The sequence below is a fragment of the Chrysemys picta genome, chromosome 5 (assembly GCF_011386835.1).
Source record: "Chrysemys picta bellii isolate R12L10 chromosome 5, ASM1138683v2, whole genome shotgun sequence".
Classification (NCBI taxonomy): Eukaryota; Metazoa; Chordata; order Testudines; family Emydidae; genus Chrysemys; species Chrysemys picta.
Genome location: NC_088795.1, coordinates 107,937,219 through 107,958,748, shown reverse-complemented (window position 1 = coordinate 107,958,748; position 21,530 = coordinate 107,937,219). Strand labels below are relative to the sequence as shown.

The window sequence follows — 21,530 nt, the reverse complement described above, 5'->3', positions numbered from 1 at the left end:
AAAGCAATGGCTTAGTTTTGTCTGGAGATTAATTTAACAAAATAATGAAACTTTTAAACCATTTTAAATTGTTCATAAAATTATGACCTTTTAAAACATAAAAATTACTTGGCTGCCATAATACACAGGAAAAAGTTGGTAACTCTCTTCTCAATTTTCAACATCATCTTTTTTCCAACATGTGTATGCATTGCTGATGTTTGTATATTCATGGGATGGTGTGTTGTTGGGTATATTGTCTCATAGTACTGCTTATTTAAGATTAATTCTAGGCCATGACACTCAATTGAATGTTTTGTAACCACGTATGTCATGGGTGATGTAATTGATCACATTGAAATCTAAGACACCCTGTAGTTTTGTAAAACTTACTGTTACTAAATATGATTTCATTAAAACACACAGAAAGCAGACTGGCAAAACTTGTGCATTCACACATTTCCTCACATTGCTTTTGTCTAGTGAAGAAGAAAATGCTTTTAGGGAAGTTAGGAAATGGCCCCAATGAATAACTACCAACGAGTTTATTATGGCTTGATTTCATCCTCTGCCTAAATACTGTTGATGGTTATAATCTGTCATTTTCTGAATTCAGGACCAACAGGTGGCACACTCTCTCCCTTGGAACATCTTTTATCACGCCAGCGATCCATTCTTACTGCATTAATGGCCTTAATAAGTAGTAGAGGTAGCTGCAACCATTCCTTGGTGGAAGGGAAGTTTAATGTGATGTCCTTGAAGGGGGAGACCTGAAGTAAAAGGGAGAGGGAGATATAAACATCGTACACCCACTTGCATCAAGAAGCTTCTCAAACACAAAATGAAGAGTATGACTCTCTTGCCCAAAAATTGTGTGGTGGGGTAGGGAGTAGAGAGGTTACAAACAGAATTGAAAGAAAACACATTTTTTGAATGTCCTCTTCCCCTCTGTTGTTGGTTATGCACACAGCCTCATGTGGTACACAGAAGCTTTCTTTTGTAATAGAGTTTTCCTCACTGGTATCTGATTATTTTACTACATGGTTTCAAGGGCTTGCCTTTCAAGCACACCCACATAGTACCAGACAGGTTGATTTTGGAGTGTCAGATTTTTTTTCTTGTGTCAGTTTGTCAGGGAAATAGAAAAGATTGGGATAAGGCTGAAGTCTTTCTTCAGGATAATTTTCTGAGTAAACCCACTCCTCACATGTTGGTTATCAATGGTAGTAAGATTTTTATTTCTGCTGGGAAGTGTTTTTTCTGTTTTATGTCCTTATCTACAGCATGGTAGGGGAGGGTAAGAGGGTTCCAAAAGTTACTTAGGGCAATGATTCTAAAACGGTTATAATAACCCTCCCAAACACCATCTTCTTGGTCCTTCCACTGAAACTTTAGAAAATTATATGTAAATAGAGTAGCCTGTTCAAATTTCATTTTTTTATTTTTAAAGAGGTGTTTTGGTCCTAGCTATTTCGATTTGGGAAAAGCAGAATTATTGATTGACTACTAAATTGAAGTTAATTATTTTATTAAATGGTTCTACTTTTGAAGAATTCTAGGTAGAAAGAATGTCATGTCCCTTTTGCTTTCACTTGCAGAGGGTTTGGTGTCCTTTCACATATGGTTATAGTCAGAAGAGTGACAGTGTATGAAAATGACACCTTCATATTCAACGGTTGTGTTCTCTTAGTGTAGTCAGTCTCTCTATCTATTTTATCTTGGTGACAAAAATATTTGAAACTATTTACCACACCTATAGGGGAATGATCTAGATTCTGCTTTGGCTCATGCATCATAAACAGAATTGTTAATTAAATTCCAGCTGCAAGATCTTTATTAAATTTAATGATGGATGAGCCAGAAGGAACACAGCTTGTCTTTGAAATTTCAGTTTGAGTTTGCAGTACTGACTCTTGCAAGGGGGTGGGGAGGAACTCTCTCAGGAAGTTACTGTAAAAAATAGAGTTGTATTTCCACCTTGATAGTTTAACTTTACCTCCGTCACAGAGAGAATTTAAGACTTCACTATACTTGCAAGGGTAATCAGTTATATAATCATATTTTCACATATTCTCAAGTTTTCTAGATATTATACCTGGGATGTCACTGCCCTTTTTTGAGGTTGTCTTTAGTAGACTAGTTCTGCCTTCTTTAAAGTGCAGAACTTTATTTGTTATTGTTTTAGTATTTCAATACAAATGCAAGATAGACAAATGATACTTTAGCTCCAAGTTATATTCAAACAATGTAACGTTATTACACTATGTGTAAATATCACAAGGGTTAACACATTTCACTGCCACATAGCTTTGTGTTCTGTAATCCCCATATATTTTAAATGTCTATCCAAAGTTGGGAGGAAAGCAGCAAAACAGAGTCTAGTCAGGCAAGTCACCAACACACTGAAACAATACAGCTAAAGTACTCCTAACTTCTAGCAGAATAAAACTTTATTATCCAGATTTTACTCCTACAAGACACTTGCTTAAAAGCTGCAGATTCATTGTCCTTGTTAATCTTAGACCTGGCCTACACTTACTGTTAGGCTGACCATAGCTACAGCACTCAAATGTGAAAAATTCACATGTTCAGCTGACCTAACTCCTGATGTGTTCTTCCATTGACCTAGTTACTGCCTCATGGGGAGGTGGATTACCTAAATCTGTGGAAAACCCCCTTCCATTGCTATAGCAAGTATCTGCATTACAGCGCTACAGCGACATAGCTGTGGTGCTATAGCAGTGCTGCTGAAGCACCCATAGAAATGGCCTTAGTTAACAATTGATCATTTTTTTTGTTTTTTGTTTTTTTGCAACACCAATCTAAGATTTATAGCAAACTTGTAGCTACTTTCTTCTTGGAAAGCTCTCCCTCACCTTCTCCAGCTCTGTTGTGAGAGACTGTGTGGAAATATCGAACACATTTTTTGTTTCCTTCAAATGTTAAGTCTCTCTTTTGAGATGCTGCTAAGATTCTCTGTCTTCTCTTTCTTTGAAATTGTAGCAATAACTGTATTTTATTTTGTTTGCTGTAACTGATCCGTTGGTAGGGAAGTAGTGGTTGCAGTAGTGGTGATGAAATTCCCTGTTGTGGGGCGTAGGTAAGCATAAGAGCACAAAAGAATGATCACCCTTTCCTACTTAGTTGAGCAGTGGGTAGAAGTCTCTCAAAAGTGGATTGTGAGCATCCTGATCCAGAGCCTAAAAGATTGTTTAAGAGGGTCAGAAATGCTCAGGAAAAAAAAAAAATGTCCTTTTAAGGTTAGCAAGATTGGTTTAGTCTTGCAAAAGCCTTCCTCCTTGGTAATGACACTATTGCAAGCTCAGTTTAGTCCTTTACCACTTCCTTGTTGGGTCATTCATAGTTTCTCTTTATAGTGTGTAGTGCTGGCATTGCATGGAATGATGGCAGTTAAAAGAAATTCATTATGGCTCAGGATTTTGTGTGATTCGTACGAGACACCTTCCATGTGAGTATAAGATTAAAGTCTATTACTGTCTTCCACTTCAGGGATGGAAGGTATAGTTAAGAACAGGAACCTCTGTCCTGTGAAAACAGGAGTGGTTCGGACATTGAAAACAAGATAGAACAAAACCTCATATTACACTGTAGAGAACAACCAATCCCACACTGGCAGGAAAGTTGCCTAAATAGCCTAATAGTAGGTCTCTTTCATTTCTAACTTCTGTCAGTTTATGACTCTTTAGTATAGCAACAGAAGCAAACACATAATATATTGAGAAGGTTTATTTAATTTAAATCAACTCCTACTGCAATTTAGAAATTGCTGCTATAGTCTGAACTCCACTATGCAGTTTTGGTCAGAAAACGACTGTAAAAAATGGTCCTTCTGACTCCGTCTGTCTGCTTCTTCTTTATGTTCACAGTTTTATCGTCTGAAAAATAAGTTTTTTTCTCCAGCTAGCACTGTAGAGTTAGTACAGCTTTGGGAGAGTGAGCAGGATTATTTTCCGAGAAATAACTAAATTCAGTTGCAAAATCTCTTATTGATTGTGATATGTGGATCAGGCCATATCTACATTATAGGTGGTACAGTAGCACTGCTATTCCACTTAGGTGCTGTAGTATAGACTGTTCCTACAGCGATGGAAGGGGTTTTTCGACCTCTCCAAGTAGCTAGGTTAATGGAAGCATTCTTCTATTGATCTATCTGCACTGATGATTAGGTCAGCATAGCTACAGCGTTCAGGAGTGTAAATTTTTCACACCCCTGAGTACTGTAACTATGTCAACCTAACTTTTAAATGTGGACCAGGCCTCAAGAGAGAACAGAATATGACTTTGAGGTCCCAGAGGAAGTTTACAGGGCTGGCAGTTAGAAAAAACATCAACTTGTAAGTTGAGCAAATTAGGTAGCAGTCATTGAGATCCATTAAATACGTAACACTATGATATCACTCCAGAGTATGACCACCTGTTAAATTCACTGATCATTTCAATGGCTAATTTTCTGAACTATTTGTATACATTTTACCTCTTGCTATTTCTATTTCGTCCCTTTTTTGGTGGATAAAGATATTTCAGACTAGAGCCTTACATTGAACATTCCCAGTGTAATCACAATAGCTGAGCCAAATTATATTGTGTTTTAGGGACTGAGATTCTGTTGGCATGCTGATTTTTCAAGCTGATATCTCTTTCAGTTGCTGAGGTAAGTGTCTGAAAGTCTGCAGTTTGCACTGAGCTTTTCAGTCAGCCTTATTAATTCATGAGGGGTTAATACAAAATGCAGTAGCATTTCTGATAAAAAGGTATCTTTAAAAATTACTCCTTTTATAGCGTGTTAGAATAAACATGTTAAATTCTGGTTTTCATTGCATTCTGTTTTTTTGTATTTATATTCATTTTATATTAACCTTTCATAGATTTGAGATAATTAGAATAGTGCAGCCTATAACAGCAGAAAACTACGGTACGATTTGAATACATGAAAAGTATCTTCAGATTTATGGTCAGGCACATTGTTGTCCTTAGACAAGTTATCATACTGGCTTTCTTGGTTTCTTTATTTATCCTTGAGGCAGAATTGCATGAGTTTTAGTTGGATTAAAATGCTAACCGCTTTAGGTTGGAGTGTAGCTTGTGTTCCTTGGAATTAGGTAGCAAAGTTGTGATAACTTACTAGCTGAGTTTTTCTTCCAAATGCAAAATGACACTTTTGTATAAGTGAGCTTGTTTACTCTTGTAAACTGTTTAAAAGTTAACCTACTTATTAAAACAGAACAACAATGCAGCATTGCAACTGTGGCTGCCTCTGTTTTCTTTCTGTGGGGATTGGAAAAGAGAGAAGACAGCGATGAAAGAACGGTGGGAGGATGAAAGAGGGTAAGAAAAGGGAGAGAGAGAGTTTCTAATTGAACAAGTGATTTCCAGTGAGAGGGCGTGACTAAGTGAACCAGCGCTCTCCTCTTGTATTTATGTGAGCTTTATTTGGTATAGTGCCAAAAGTGTGTATAGTGCTGTACAATAGGAGACTTGTTTCAAACAAGTAGCACGTTCTCTGTTTTGAGGACTTGCCGTCTGTGAACATAGTCTGGTATACTACAGGACCATGCCATACAAAGATATAATGGTGCATGGTCAGTGGAATTCATCATGGAACAGGTGGGTTTTTAAGAAAGTTTTGAAGGACAGTTGAGGAATTTTCTGTATATTGATTTGGGGGGGAGGGGGGACTGTTTTATTCTTTTACTTCTGGACTTCCCAAAGAATCATGTTGAAGTTAGGCCGTCCAGCACTCCTCCTCCAAAGGGGGAAGAGCAGCTGAAGTGACATTGGAGCATAGGGGTAGGAGATGTCATGCCTTTATTCACTTTCAGTTACTCAGATACCATTAGGTTGGTGCAGTTTTTTAATTCTTGTATCTGTTTCTGTAGCTTGGGCAGCAAAGAGTGTATTTCAGGTCAGCAGTAATGAAGCAATCTAGCTGCAGTATGAGCGTGGGTGCAGATGTTGCAGTTCATTTTAAAAGTGGCTGAGGCTAACTAATGACGTGCCTTTGACATTGTCTGTATTTGTTATCGTTTGTCTTGACTGTTGCTAAATGTGTTTATATGACTACTAGAGCAGTGGGGCCCCAATCCAGATCGCAGCCTCTAAATGCTTGCAGCATATAAATAATAAATGTCTGCAGTGTCATGGTGGCTGAAAGCGATTTTATCAGGGTATGCGCATACCTTGCATGGGTTGAGGCAGGAGGGGTGACCTTGTGAACTCTTAGATTTGTGTTGACTGACAGACCCAGACCCTAAAGGCTGTGCTTATGATATAATTGTACTGGCAGGGGCTAGGGCAGCAAGATCATTTTTTCCAAGAACAGTGCCAATTCTTCAGATGCAAAGTACCTTTGCAACACCGTTTATTTTATCAGGCTGTCTGTCAGCATAAGCAGGCATTTTGTGAAAAGAAAACTTTTCATTTTGCAGAGACTCTACCGAGTATTTTAAACAAATGAGCCCTTTTAAAAATATTCATTACTGTGGTACAGTGGATCTGCATAATTTTCTGTGGTTTCTGCATAGAACTGAGCTGCTGCTCCAGCAGCATTTTTATTGAGGAAATGACACAGAGACAACTTTTGAAGCCATATTTAAGTGAGAGGAAGCAGCAAAGGGCATCCTAAAATGTTTAGGATGTGAGCAAGCTGAGGAATTTTAAGATTCCTTTCCCTCAGAGGTTACCTAGACTAATAAGCAGGAGTTGGAAACTTTCACAGCTTTTATTAACTTAGGCTGCAATGGCCTCTAAAGTGCTGATAATCAGTAAAAGTTAACTTAAGAGGGAAGGTTGGGGATGAGAGCAGCCAGTGCACTTAAATTCTAAAGAATTTATTTATGGAATCATAGAAATTAGAGAGAAAAGACCCATCAAATAATCTAGTCTCTCTCTTTCTCAGTGCAGGATTGTTCCCTACAGTAATACATGTTTCTGGTATTTTGTCCAGTTTAGCATCAGATGTCCCTATCAATGTAGCTTCCACCATATCCCTTAGGGAAGCTCCTCTATAGTATAATAATATTAAAAATTTTCTGGTTATTCAACTTACATTTTCCTTTTTAGAAACTAGGATTTTTCTATTGAAGGTGCCTTCTATTCCCTGAATTTTAGAAAATTCTAACAAATTGTAATACCAATGAACATTTAATTGAGTGTCAAAGCACTTGATTGTCAATTATCCTTTTGCTCCATTTCTCATGCAACATTTGGAATAATAAAGTATGAAATGCCTTAATATTTCAATTAAAAAAATTCAAAATATGCATGTTGGGGCATATGGCATCTTAATAGGTTTTGTTTATTTGCATATTAAGTGACAACAAATCTCAAATATCAACTGGCTCCCTAGTTCCTGGGATAACTTCTAAAAAATAACCTGCTTCCATTTTTTTAACTGCGTTGGTGGCAGTTTGTTTGTTTTTAAGCCTGAAGTGCATGGCTTTTGTGTGTGATAGATTTTTAGCTTTGGGAAACAGCAGAATGCTACCTGCTCAAATACAGATCTCAAATCAGGGTCTCAACAGCACATTGCATGTTATTTGATGTTTCTTGACACCTGGGTCAGGTGTCTAGTCTAAAATCTAGTCTAGTACAAACCAAATACCCAATTCAATCAACATCATCTGACAACAATCAAATATTGAAAACTGTGAGTCAACAACTCAGGTTAAATACACAATTGTGACACTGAGTTTCATAGAAATGATTGTGGTGTTATACAAAAGGTCAGACTTGATGATCACAATGGTTTTAAATCCATGAAAATCATTCATGAATATGCACCCACAGAATGGAAAAAAATCATGAATGGATAAGGTTGTCTCTTAGGCGATTTTGTTTTTGTTTCTGAGGACATCACTACATGGGAGGATTATAGTTGTTTTGGTGATGTGCAGACAGCAATGTTACCAGTGTTTACGGTCACGTAGATCTTCACAGCCTTAAACAACATAGGAAAATATATACTTTACAAATTATTAATTTAATTACAGCATAGAGAAATCCCAGATGCTTAAGATTCATGTTTCTATCTTTGGTTCCTGTCACCATGGTTCCCTAGCACCTAAGTCACTGATGTGTTAAGTACCAGTATATGCACATCTGTAAATACAGAACTAGTATACTATATACTATATATCTATATAGTGTGTATATCTATATATACTATATAGATATTAAGCTGCTGAAGCCTGGGTCATACTCCATATTTAAGGTTTTTACATATTGCTTCCAAGTTCTTATGAAAAGTATAACCAAGGGAACATAGGAGGATGGCAGAGTTATGGTCATTACACTATACATTGGCATTTACAAATTTAAGATGTCGACAACTATATATGCAAACCTCTTAGAGCCCTTAAAGTCCTTGATCCAAAATGAAACAACTTAGGGGGCCTCATCTGCATACCATTGGCATTGGCTATGCAAACTTCTGCAGTATCAGGCCCTAACTGTGAACTATAGTAAAAAAAAGATTTGAGGCTGATGTCTCTATAGGGTTAGAGTTAAGGTTATTTTAGTTTTGCAGACAGTTTTTTTCACTCAGGATATATGTAAAGTTTGATTTAATTAAAAGTCTTGTTAAGCAGAAATTGGTTTTTAATATTTGCTTTTTCAGTGATGTGTGTTGAGTGATGTGTTCGGTGTGGAATTGCAAGTAGAAAAACTTGACTACAAGTTAAACTTTTTCTGCATTATACCATTTGTCTATCCTTGCTAGTGTTTGCAACCCCTCCCAATTTTGTATAACCAGGAATGTAATGAGTATACTCCTGTTTTCAGAAGTACTAATATTTTAATAACTAGCTGAACTCTGATGGCAAAACATAGTCCCCTCTCTAACACCTCCATTCCTTTTCAGTTTGATTCATTGCGCTTTATTATTAGCCAGTTTTAATTCCACATGATGATGTCACATCCAGACCAATTTGAATATATTTTCAGGATTTCATGGGACTCTGTCCTTTATTAAAATCCATATATATTACATCTGTTGCATTCCCATATTCAGTAATTCTGTAATTATATATTTTTATTAAAAAAATGGCACTCCTCTTACTCAGTGATAATTAAATTTTACCTGAGAGAGACCAGAAGAAAGACAAAATATGTAAAGGAGAAGTAGAGTCCCAATATGGCTGTTTGAAAAATAAAGATTCCAGCAGATGCTGTTTTTGCTCAAGGCAATTATTTGGTGAAAAAAATATTACTTCCCATACAAGTTTCATAAATATAATACTGACTAGGCAACTGTGAATTTCATTCTCTGCATTTCTTTTTAATTGAACCTTGTGCCAGTAGCAGTACTTTAAGCAAAATTTATAAAAATACTATTAGTAAAGTGAATTTTACCATTGCAAATGTGAATATGTAGGGTACAAGGGTCATCAATAGACAAGAATAGGACTCAGAACAACATAGCAACACAATATATACTTTTTAAAAATATGTTTTGTTTATATTGTGGTAGCGCTGGTAGGTCCAAGTCAGGATCAAGGCCTCATTGTGCTAGGTGCTGTACAAACATACAAGAAGACATGATGCCTGTCCAAAGAGCTTACAATCTAAAAAAACCCACAAGTGACTTATAAAATGTTGTGGGGAGAGAGAAAACATGAAAGTACAGTGGTCAGACTGATTTAGTTCCTTTAAAAAAGTAATAATAGAAACTTCCCTCCAACTGCTCTCAACTAAGCTGAAGTTATTTATTATTGTTTCACTTTTTCAAATTTAACTGTTACAATGTTTGTGTCATATGGTTTATAAAATAATCACATCTGTCAGCTGAGAAACTTGGTTTTTAAATGAAGGATTAAAAGTCATCTTGTATACTAAAGCAGTAACCGGAACGTCACCCAAAGTTCATTGGAATGCCAGTCCCCATAGTTTCCCTTTAAGTTTCCCTCAGTGTACTACCCATTTGCAGAAATGAGCAAAAAATGCTCTATTTTCATGCTCCCAAGTCTGCGAAGTTGCCTTCCTGCTTACCCTTGCTGCTCTGGTAGATGCCAGAAATTCTATTACTTCCTTCTTTGTTGATCCCCCATAGAGTGTATCAAAACTCCTCCACTAATTTTTATGAAAATCTAGAATCCTGTTCAAGGTTCTCTGTCTTTCAAGCGTTACTCTCCTCTAGCAGTTAAAACCAATACCTTCTTTATCCCTATGTCCTCCACGTAGGGTCTAGTTCTTTTAGCTGCCTTGCTCCAGTAATGAGCACACACTTCACAGGGCTCACCTTCTGTAACTCCTGAGTAGAGTGGAATCAGTCCCCTACTCCATGCACTTGATTGACATCTAAAAGAGTGAGAATCCTCACTTGATAAACACATTTAGGAATTGTCATATTGGATCATTTAAGTCTAGTATCTTATTTCTGACAGTCACCAGTGCCAAATGCTTTAGAAGGTGCAAGAAACCTTGCACTAGGCAACAGGATAACCTTTCTCAAGGGAAGTTTCCTCCTAACCCCAAATCTGAAGGTTAATGCCGTCTCTAAGCATCTGTCTGAAATATTGCAAAAATCTCTCTTTGGCTCATGAAAAGTTGTTTGAACCCTCTAAAGATGTTCTGTAGTATAGACAATCCCTGCAATACTAGCCACGTTTTAATGCGTCGGTGGTTTGAGATTTTTACAGTTAAAACAAGAGTTCATTTCACTATTCAGTGGCTTATATAGTGAAGTGAAATGTGTTTTTGATTGAACCTAATTTGTCCCTAATTTGATCTGATTTGTGCCTGAAGTTTAATTGCTAGTGCAAAATTTTCTGCTGTTCAATTTTGTGGATGAAAATTTTGTGGGCAGATATTGTACCAGTCATATTCTGTGCCTTTTTGAACATCTGCTTCATGCTTTCTGTGTAGAGCTGATTGCACATTTTTCATCAGCATGTTTTTTTCTTACAAAAATGTCATTTTTGTAGAAAATTTCAATTTTGCCAAAAATTTCAGGGTTTTTTTTTCATTGGAGAAAATCAAAATTACTGCCTGCCTGGAAGACTCTCATTAATTTCACATTCTGCAAGTGAAATTGACAAAAGCTGTCCCTCAGGGCTGGTGTGGCAGAGACCCCAGTGCTCTGCCTCCACCCATGAAATTGATGAGAGCACACACACACACCCTTGTTAAGATAGTTGAATTTTCCAGGCAGGTGGCCAAAAAAAATAGTTTTGGTTCTCCCAAAATGGATTTAAAAAAAAAAATTCCAGTGAGTAATTCTGCTTTTTTGACATTTTGTACTAGTTTAGGGCAATTTTTTTCTTTAGAAAAAAACCAAATTTTTCATGGAATGGGATTTCCATGTTTTGGCCAGCTTTACTTCTGGGAAGGAAGCAGGGCTTTTTCCTTTTGAATTCTCTTCACAAGGATATTCAGAGATTTTTACAGCCACTAGAAAATATTTGCATAATCTGGTTTGCTCTCTTTAATAACACAGGCCAAAGAAATTAGTAACCCAGTAATTTCTGCATCAAGCCCCTTAACTTTGTTCGACCTACAGCATATCTTTTAGAAAGAGGTCTAGATATTTGCTATAATATGTTTCTGGCTCCTTTGTGGGAAGACAAGACATTTTGTTCTATTTTACTTCAGAGTTTCTGCATTGTTATATTTTGTGTTGTTTTGTTTTTCCCAGTAAGATGGGCTGTTTTCTCATTTTTAACTGTGCCTTTATCAGACATTTATTGGGGCTTATTAGCTTAGTAGGCTGCATGTGTGAATTTTGTTTTGTGGTTTCTACCATGCAACTTCCTACACATTATAATATTTAAAATATAAAGTGACAGTATATTTCAGCCCGTGTTCATCAGCAGGAAACTTTATGGGAGTCGTTCTTTGTGTCTTGAACTGGGAAGACATAGCAAGTTGTTTGTTCGAAATTTGTCTTAGTCTCTCAGGAAGTCTTACTGTATCTATGTATTGGAGAACTAGGACTTGTACATGTGAGGGTCCAAGGAATTCTGGATATGCTAAAACAAGTGAAAATAGATGTTGGTAATGGTATCTCATCACTGGGGTACTGTTCCAGCTCTGTGACATGAAAGTGAGTATAAACCATAAAGAATAGCAGGAATGGGAACAAAAAAAGCAGTTAAGTATTGGTGTTCACGTTTTTGTTACGTCCAGATTGCCCTCGATAAGCTACTAATTTGTGGTACCATTATAATTAGGAATCTTGTTGGAATTCATACATGTGACAAAATTTATTTTCTGTAGTATATCAAAGTTACATGGGGGAATGTAATTACAACATACCCATTTAATTTTTTATTCATTTTAATTCTTAAACCTGGAGCAGTATAAATGAATAAATTAAATATTGGTTTAAGGACAATTAATGTTGCACTTTGAAGAAGATATGTTTACAATAACATTTCAAATTCCTGAAATCCTCATTTAGTATAATTTAAGGAAAAGTGTAAATATACTGGGGTTATTTCAATACTGAGCTAACTTTCATAGCAGTGTAGGACACATGCCATTACTGGTAAGAGGGGGGCGTGGGAGGAAAATTTTGGGTACCACTGGTCCAAAGGGGGTAGGAAACTTTGCCAGTAGGTTTCACAGATAGTTGCGGACAGCATAGGGGGAATGGTGAGAATCAAGAATCTTGGGTTCCATTCCAGGCTCTGGAGACAAGTGTATTCTAGTGTGCATGGTCTCTTCTGCCCATTCCCCCCAAGCATTACCACATCTGTCGTGTCCCCTTCAACCTGACCCTGTCCCAGTTCTGCCTTCTCCCCATCCTGACTCCTAGTTCCATTCATGTTCTCCTCACCTAGCCAGTCTTAGTCATCTCTCTTCAGGATTCTGATCCCAAACTTAGTGTCCTTGTTCAGCAAGTCCTAGTCTTACCCCTCCAGACTCCCAGTCCCAGTTTTCTTGCCCACCAGTCCCAGTCTGACCCCCCAACCACCCAGTTCCTTCTTCCTCCCCCTCACTCACAAGGGAGTTGCCTTACCAAGTGGGGGGTCAGTACTAGCATTTTCCCATCTTTTCATGTGCTGTGTATTTATACCTGCCTACTGTATTTTCCATTCCATGCATCTGATAAAGTAGGTTTTAGCCCACGAAAAGCTTATGCCCAAATATATTTGTTAGTCTCAAGTACTCCTCGGTTGTTGTTTTTAGAGATGGGTTAAGGCAATCTTTGAGGCTCTAAGCACACAGCACAGGATAACCCACCAATAACTATTGCATCTGCACCAGTAACCCCAACACCCACTGGAGTGTCAGTGGCACAGAGCCCCCCTTAGAAGTGTGACAGCAGCGGGGGCCCATAAGGGGTGGAGCTTTACCTAGCTATCATACACTGTCTCCAGAAGCTGAGTGGTGTTTGTATAGGGATTCTCAACATTCAGCCTTATTGGGGAACTTTTGCCCTTATCTAGAGATCCCAAAGAAGATGTTACTTCACATCAGCTACACATTATGAAAAATCAGCAAATTAATATAATTAATATTGCAATGCAGTTATGTGTTACCTGCTGTGGAATTGAAGAGTACCTGCAGCAGAATTTGGGTCCATTGTGCTGCTGAGTGCATGGAGCCCTTTATGTTGTTCACTGAACACCAACAGTCTGCTAAGCAGCATATGTGTCCTTGCTACCAGTTAGATACAAACAGTATTTGTTCACATTGCTTTCCATGCATAAGGCATCCCAAAAGATGTTGCAGACAGTAAATTATATATTAATATTGCTGTGACTGTGACCATTTGTGCATACAAAGCTTTGGACTTTAGAACCTGTTTGTAGTGAGAAAAATATTGGTCAGGACGTAGAGGATAGCATCCTCTTTTCCATTTGAAAAATGCCATATGACATTCACCTGTCCATGGACTTCAGGGGACTGAGAACACAGTTGTAGAAAAAGCAACTCGATTTAATATAGGCAGTCACAATTTGGGCTTACAGTAAACAAACATGCACCTACAACCCCAAAAAGTATTTGTATTTTAAAAAGATAGCAGCTTAGAGAGTTAATAGTTTGTTCTCTCAGGCTTGATTTTAGCTTTATGTGCTTAGAAAAAGTTCCTTTAAGTAGAGGCAGTACCTGTACAAGGTCACACATCTGTTTCAACAAAATCTGTAACTTTCATCGGGAAGTGTACAAAGTGAGGATGGTTTGGGGATTGACTCGGAATATTGGGGATCAATTCCTGGCTCTACCTCAGACCTGTGTGGCCTTGGGCAACTCACTTAATCTCTCTGTGCTTCAGTTCGCTATCTGTAAAATGTGGATGATAATACTTTTTGTCTTATCTAATTATGCCCTGTTTAGACAAGAAAATTATACCAATTTAAATAGGTTGAGAAACTTAGTTAAATCAGTGGAACTACCTGGTGTGGACACTCCAATATAAGGTGTGTCTTGGAAAGTTCTTCCCCATATTATTATATCATCTGTGTACACTTGTGTGCCATATATATTTTCAAAAATATTTTGTATTGCTTTGTGAAATGCCTCTGGAGCTGAACATAATCCAAAAGGTGATCTTTTAAAACAGTAACATCCAAAAGATGTATTAAATGTGAATAGCAATTGACTTTCTTACTCCAGTACTATTTGCCAAAATCTATTCAAAGCATCTAAAGAAGAAAAATACAGTATTTTGTTCCTGATATTTGTCCAAATATTTCTTCCCTGGTAGATATTTTAAAATGTTCCCTTTTAACATATTAATTTAAGTCTTTGGAATCTAAACATAACCATCAGAATCCATCTTTGTTTTCTACTATTACTAATGAATTCGCCCACTCAGCTGGCTCTCACACTCTTTTAATTATATTTAAATTAACTAACCTTTACAATTCCTTGTGTACCCTATTTCTTAAAGCTAAGGGTATTTTTCTAGTTGCATGTATGATTGGTTTCTTTGTTTCATTTAACTCTATTTTATGCATTGTGTCTAATTTACCAATGCTAGTGAATAACTCTGTAAATTGATATTATATTTCCAATGTTTCAGAATCCTGAATAGTTTGAATTCTACCAATTAGATTTAGTGCTAAACATGTTTCTAAACCTAAAATAAAAATAACTAGTCCCTTAACTACTACAAAAAACTTATATTTTCTAAATTATCTTTAACTACGACTTGTAATTCACAAATACCCATAACAAGAATTTTTTCGCCACTGTAAGTTTGCAAATAAATGTGTAGTTCATTTAATACAGGTTTTTACTTTTAGATATTTTATAATTTCTTCTGAAGTTATATTAGCTAGTGCACCTGTATCTGTTACATGTGAAATAAATGTACCATTAGTAGATAGTGTACTGTCCAATCCTTCTTGTAGTTCACAGAACGACGCTGTTTCAAAATACCCAGAAACAAATTGTCTTCATGTGTACTATAAACTCTGTATTCCTTATTCAGCATCTTCACTGAGACTTTTGAATTTTGAACTAAGTGTATATTTCTATTTTTTTTCGACTTTTATGTTTACAAACTTTTGCAAAAGAATTTTGTTTCTTGCAGATATGACAGGTTTGACCATATGCTGGATATTGTTTAGGTTGGTGTCTTCTTCCATATCTAGAACATTCTTTCATATGCTCATATTTTTCAACTTTAATATTTTCACTGTTTTCCTCCATAGACTTTTTCTTATTAAGTGTATATTCACATCAGTTTGTTTTCTTTCTAAAATGTGAAATTATTGTTGATTAGGTTCAGCAGTTTGGCAAATTCTCACTGCTTTTTCCAGATTTAGATCTGACTCTTCTAACAGTCTTTTTCTTACACTGGTATCTGTTATACCCATCACAATTTGACTGCTTATCATTGACTCATATAGATTCTTGGAAATTACGTTTCTGACTTCTTATCTTTAGATCTGTTAAAAGTGATGCAGAAGTCTCTTCCTACTTTTGATTTCTTGAGTGAAATTGAAATCTTTCGAATGTTTCATTTCTTTTTGGTAAATGGTATTCCTAACATTTTTTAAGACAAACTCATAGTGAGCTCGTTCTTTAACATTAAGCTCAAATGAATTATATAATGAAATTCTTTCAGTACCTGTAATATTCAAAAAGATGGCAGTCTTTTGTTCATCTTCTTTATGATTAGATCCCTATGTCCTCAAAAATCCATCAAATACTTGTGGAAACCTTTTCCAGTTTTCCACAGCATTTCTCGACATTTTTAGAAATGTGGGAATTCTTAATTGATCCATCTTAGTTCAATCAAACTTGTTTTTCAATTCTCTAACTTTTACTGTAGGTGGTTTTTTAACATCTTTCATTGCTAGCACCTTAACTATTCTTTTTATTAGCTACACAGCTAACATATATACAAAGCATCTTAACTCAGGTCCATCTATCTGTCTAACCTAAAACCAACTTCTTCCTCCCACTGTCAGCTCCCACACGCTGGAGATTCTATTCGTTCTCTTAAAGCCACAGTAACACCACATAAGACTCTCTTAAACTGAAATAAGAGAGTCTCTGCAAGGGAGTTGCACTGATTTAACTCAGAAAAAACTTGTGTGTGTGTGTATAGAGAAGGCCTTAGATTGTGATTAGTTAGGGGCAGGAACTTTTCCTTTCTTTGAATAGTACAGCCTCTTGTACAATAAGATCCTGATCAAGATTGCAGTCTGCAAGTGCTACTGTAATATAAATAAGTAAATGAAAGTTTAATAACTGATCTGGTCAGAATATAAATAAATATAAAAATTCGAAATCCACTTTTCTCACCCAGCATTGGACCCTAATCAGGTGATCTTAGTGAGTTGCACTATATAGGTAGCATTGCAACAGAGAACAGACTTCTCCACAATGTCATACTGCTTACTCAACTTTCAGGTTCTGCTTCTGTTGGTCAGATGGCATTGGCTAGAGATCGTTCACTACCTGGTCAGTGAGAGTCTCAGGCAGGTGAATCTTCAGGTTTTTTTTCACCCTATTTATTCTTTAAATATAACTATTCTCATAAGACTCCAAAGGAGTAAATAGATGTTAGTGCAGCTTATATTCTTGTTAAAATTACACACCCACCCACCCACACACACACACTTTTACATTCCAGATAGAAGCATATAAGTTCTTATAACATTCAAAGGCCAAACAGTTCAGCATTGCACTAACACATAGGAAATAAAGTGAAAGCAGCTACATACTGATCATAAAAATAAGTGAAATTGAGCAATCTGCATTCATTATTCAAGCTGAGAAGAAGGTAAACAAGAAACAAAGCATAAATAATGACAAGTAAAATCAATTTTTACACACTTTTTAGGTTTTAGGCCAACACTCAGAAAAATGACAAGTAATGTTGGGTACTTCAATTTTGGGGTGCCCAAATTGAGACACTTTAAAGAGACCTGATTTTCAGAGAGTGGATGGTTGTCATCTGCTCAGAGCTAAATGCAAAATCCTTCACTCACGCTTGTGGATTCATTTAAAACAGACATGTCATCCAAAACACTAAGGTCTGATCTACACAGAAACTTGAACTGGTTTAATATTTCAGGTGTGTTTTTAAATTGATTTAATCACCTTAAATCAATGCTGCTGCCTGTCCCCTATAGTTTTTCTCTTTTGGTGGTCTCCTAAGCAGGATGGTATTCCTCTGTTACAATGCAAATTAAATTATATGCATTAATTGTATATTTTCACTTTGTGGTGCATTTCTGGAATTACTTAAATAAAATTTAAGTGTATTGAATAATTGTATAATCAGTTGTATTTGCTTTGCTACAAAGTTCAGTGCAGATCTGCTCCATAAATTAGGGGATCTCTTGTCATGTAATTTTAGGTCTCATGCTCCTTATTGCAATAGGGAGCCTCAAATATTGTACAGCGCTATTATAGATGGATTTTTCATTGTTCATGAAGCATAAAGGGAAAGATATATCTGTTTGATATACTGTACCAAGAACATTGCCATTCTGAAGTGTATTTTCCGCTAATGGCTGTGTATTCGTTGCATGGTTGACTTCCCTGTCTCATATAATTTATTTTTAGGTAGAAGGGTGTTGAGCTAGCTGCTACATGTTTCTTGTTCTCATTTTAGCTTGTGATTGTACTTCCTTTAAGAGATTGAACATAGGAACAGACGTGTTGTGAGGCAGAGGAGCAATATCCTCGCCTTCCGTTTCTCAAATCTTCTTGACAATTCTGACTTAATCTTTTTGGTTTGCTTTGTATTACTGAAGAGGATGTTTCTATACAACTGCATGTGCGCATCTTCTTACATACTTTAACATTTTTAGGAAGATTTAGCTTAAAGTTTGTGGTGAGGTAGTATTACCTCACAATGCTAATGGATTATTAGATGTTTTTGAATCACCCTCTCTCTACCTACGTGTTCAGTTGAGAACCTAATTTTCCTTGAGTCTCGAGACCATTGTATATAATAATCTTCGTCAAGCCTACTGTAAGAAGTTACTGAGGGGGGAAAACCCCCAGTTTCTTAGAAAAGTGATTCTAAGGTGCAGTATTTATAGTGCAATGTATTTGCCAACTCAGAATCAGACAACTGATGGTCACAATATTAGTAATGTTGTTGTCATTGTGTTGATGGTAACAGTTCTTACTGGCACTTCTAGTAGCTGGTAATAGCAGATAATCTCTGATTTTTGATGTAGTTAAGAAACTTGGACTTTTAAAGTAAACTTCAGAAAAATGAGGCAAATGTGACCTTTTTCAGAAGGCATAGTAAACAAAGACATTAGTAGGAATTGTACTACATTTTCCCCCCTAACTGGACAATAATGAATGATTTCATTTGCCAGGCCTTTTGGTACATGAAGAACAATTTCACAGTGAAGGGCTTTTTTTCATTTTAGTTAAAATTTGAATAACATATGTAATTTTTCTGATTTATTTGAGTAAGAAATGTCTTTAGTATTTCAGAAAAACTCTGTAAAGGAGTGGTTTGCTTTAAAAAAATAGAAATGGAACATACACCTCTACCCTGATATAACGCGACCCGATATAACACGAATTTGGATATAACGCGTTAAAGTAGCGCTATGGGGGGGTGGGGCGGGGCTGCACGCTCTAGCGGATCAAAGCAAGTTCGATATAACGCAGTTTCACCTATAACACAGTAAGATTTTTTGACTCCCGAGGACAGCGTTATATCGGGGTAGAGGTGTACTAAATTGAAAACATTCTGAATCATAAATGAGTTATCAGTACTTGTACTGTGTTTTTAAATATATGTGTGTGTGTGTGTGTGTGTGTGTGTGTGTGTGTAAAATATACACACATGCTTTATTATGTCAGCATAAAAAAATAAAGAAAAATAATCAAGGAAATAAGATACAGCAAATTCTAATATTTAAGTGTAAAAATCTATCACAGAATGTTTGTTTTAAATTACTGGTTTCTTGTTTGTTTACAGGAAATTTGGTGAGCGACCTCAACCTAAACGTCTTACCAGGTAAGCATAGAATAGTTTATCATTTTATCTAAACTTATTTTTTCCTTTAAAAAATTTCAAAGATAAATAACAAATTGTAGCTTGTCAGCCTTTAATTTCAGTGCTGAAGGATAATCATTTGGCAGAGAGTCATAGTACATTTCGAAATGTTGGTTTAAAATCTTTTCCCAAAAATGGAAAGCTTTAACAAACACTTTATCAACCAGAAATAATACTCTGAACATTGAGCTTTCATTTCATTTCTCTGTTTAATCTGAAATTCAAAATTCTTTGCAGAAATCGCTTGGCTTTTATGTAGTCAAATGTTTATTATTTGTAGAGCATTGTAGTAGGTATTAATCTGCTCAGGTCTAAGTTTCCAGAGATGACTTCAAACGTCTCCTCATTGACAAGTATATATATTCTATCCCTATATTCTGTATTCATTGATAAGTGTGACTAATGAAATCACGTCAAATGCCAAAGCTCTTTTACTGGCAGAATTTAAATATTGTATTTGAGGGCTTTTGCGCTGCAATGTATATCACAATCAAGAATGCTGTCAGGGATCGATCTTAACCTAAAAGTTTTGTGAATAGTACCACATTCTCAAGGGAAGCTGTTCATGAAAGGCTGTGAGAAGGGCTGTAAAATATTATATCTGAGTTATTCCTGTTCCGTTTTGGAATAACTTACTGTAGAATCCATAAAATAGTCACCATTTGCCAATTGTTACCACACAGTTACTATAAATACTGATTATTCTGTGGAGAGGGGAAAACTGTAGTAATGGATACTGTTGTGTGGCAACTGTAGGCAAATGTTTACTTAATTGATGGCCACTGTGTTTGCCTGATGTGCACAAAAACTGCACTTTTTTAATAGCGCTGTGTGTGAACAATAGTATTTGGGGGCATAACACACCCACTGTTACCCTGGCCTACTTCCTTTTACGTGAGGGAGCAGGATGCTTTATGCAAAACAAGAAGAAACATGTTTTATGTCATGTCAGGTTTGGGGTACCTTTCAGCAGGAATGCATTTTCAGATATACTCTAGCTTTGTGATCAACTTGCTGCATATTTAGGCTATGAGTACTTATAACTCAGACCAGAGTTTATCCCACAATAGTTTTAAATAAGCTCAACAAGTACTTTTCCATTTTCCCATATGACTTGTACAATTATTATCTATACCTATTTGTGGATTTTTTTTTTTAAAGGTTAGGTTTAAAATCATGAAGTATTTTCCCCTCTTGGAAGTTAATCACTTTTGGAATTTTCTGCTTCTGAAGTTATTGGTAGAATCCACCTTCCTGAGATTAATTAAAAATAGAAAATTGAATGAACATCCTGTAGTATATCAGGGCATAAACTGTATTATTGTATGCTTAACTTTGATGAATCTAGGTTTCATGCACAGGGTTCAGCTATTTGGTTAGTAAAGTATCTTCCTCCTGGGATATTGACAGGGATCCTGGGAACCATTTCCCATGTGTGAGAGTGGGTGGTTCTAATTATTTTTTACATACCAAGACCTCATGTTCTGAAAATGTAGTAAAATGTTTAAGAACTTCCATCCCATAAAATCTAGACAAACCAATGCCCTCCCCTATCCCCTACCTACCAAGACTTCCCAATGCCTCTTGTGGTCTTGACCTCTATATTGAGAATCCATGCTTAAAGAATTGAGTAGAGAACATCTTTTAGGATCTTGTAGATGTATCCCAGAAGATAGATTTCTTGTGAGTATAGGAGGGCAAAGAGGGTGAAACTGGTGAATTGGAGTCCTTTCTTATATCTCTTTTCCCTTTGAATTAGCAATCCTATACTGAATACATAATAGATTATGTAAGTAAGAATATGATCCATTCAGATAGTCTGAAGAATATACCATTATGTTAAAATTCAAATGCTCTTTTAACTAAATTATTTTCTATATATGAAAAGTCCTATATGACTAATAGAATATCAGGGTTGAAAGGGACCTCAGGAGGTCTTCTAGTCCAACCCCCTGCTCAAAGCAGGACCAATCCCCAACTAAATCATCCCAGCCAGGGGGCTTTGTCAAGCCTGACCGTAAAAACCTCTAAGGAAGGAGATTCCACCACTTCCCTAAATAACCCATTCCAGTGCTTCACCACCCTCCTAGTGAAAAAGTTT

General features: G+C 36.3%; 1 protein-coding gene across 8 annotated transcripts in view; it reads left to right on the top strand.

Moving 5' to 3' along the window:
• The window catches only part of RBPJ (recombination signal binding protein for immunoglobulin kappa J region), a 78,980-nt gene that overhangs the window by 25,120 nt on the left and 32,330 nt on the right, over window positions 1–21,530 (top strand). For 5 of the 8 annotated variants that reach the window (XM_008166253.4, XM_042855411.2, XM_008166252.4 and 2 more), the window contains exon 2: window positions 19,352–19,390. In XM_008166253.4, coding sequence (XP_008164475.1) covers window positions 19,352–19,390 — 39 coding nt within the window. Of the gene's footprint in view, window positions 1–1,814; window positions 3,449–4,592; window positions 4,652–5,362; window positions 5,605–19,351; window positions 19,391–21,530 lie in introns of those variants that run through there. The other 3 variants (XM_008166254.4, XM_024103536.3, XM_008166255.4) reach the window with 3 other exon arrangements.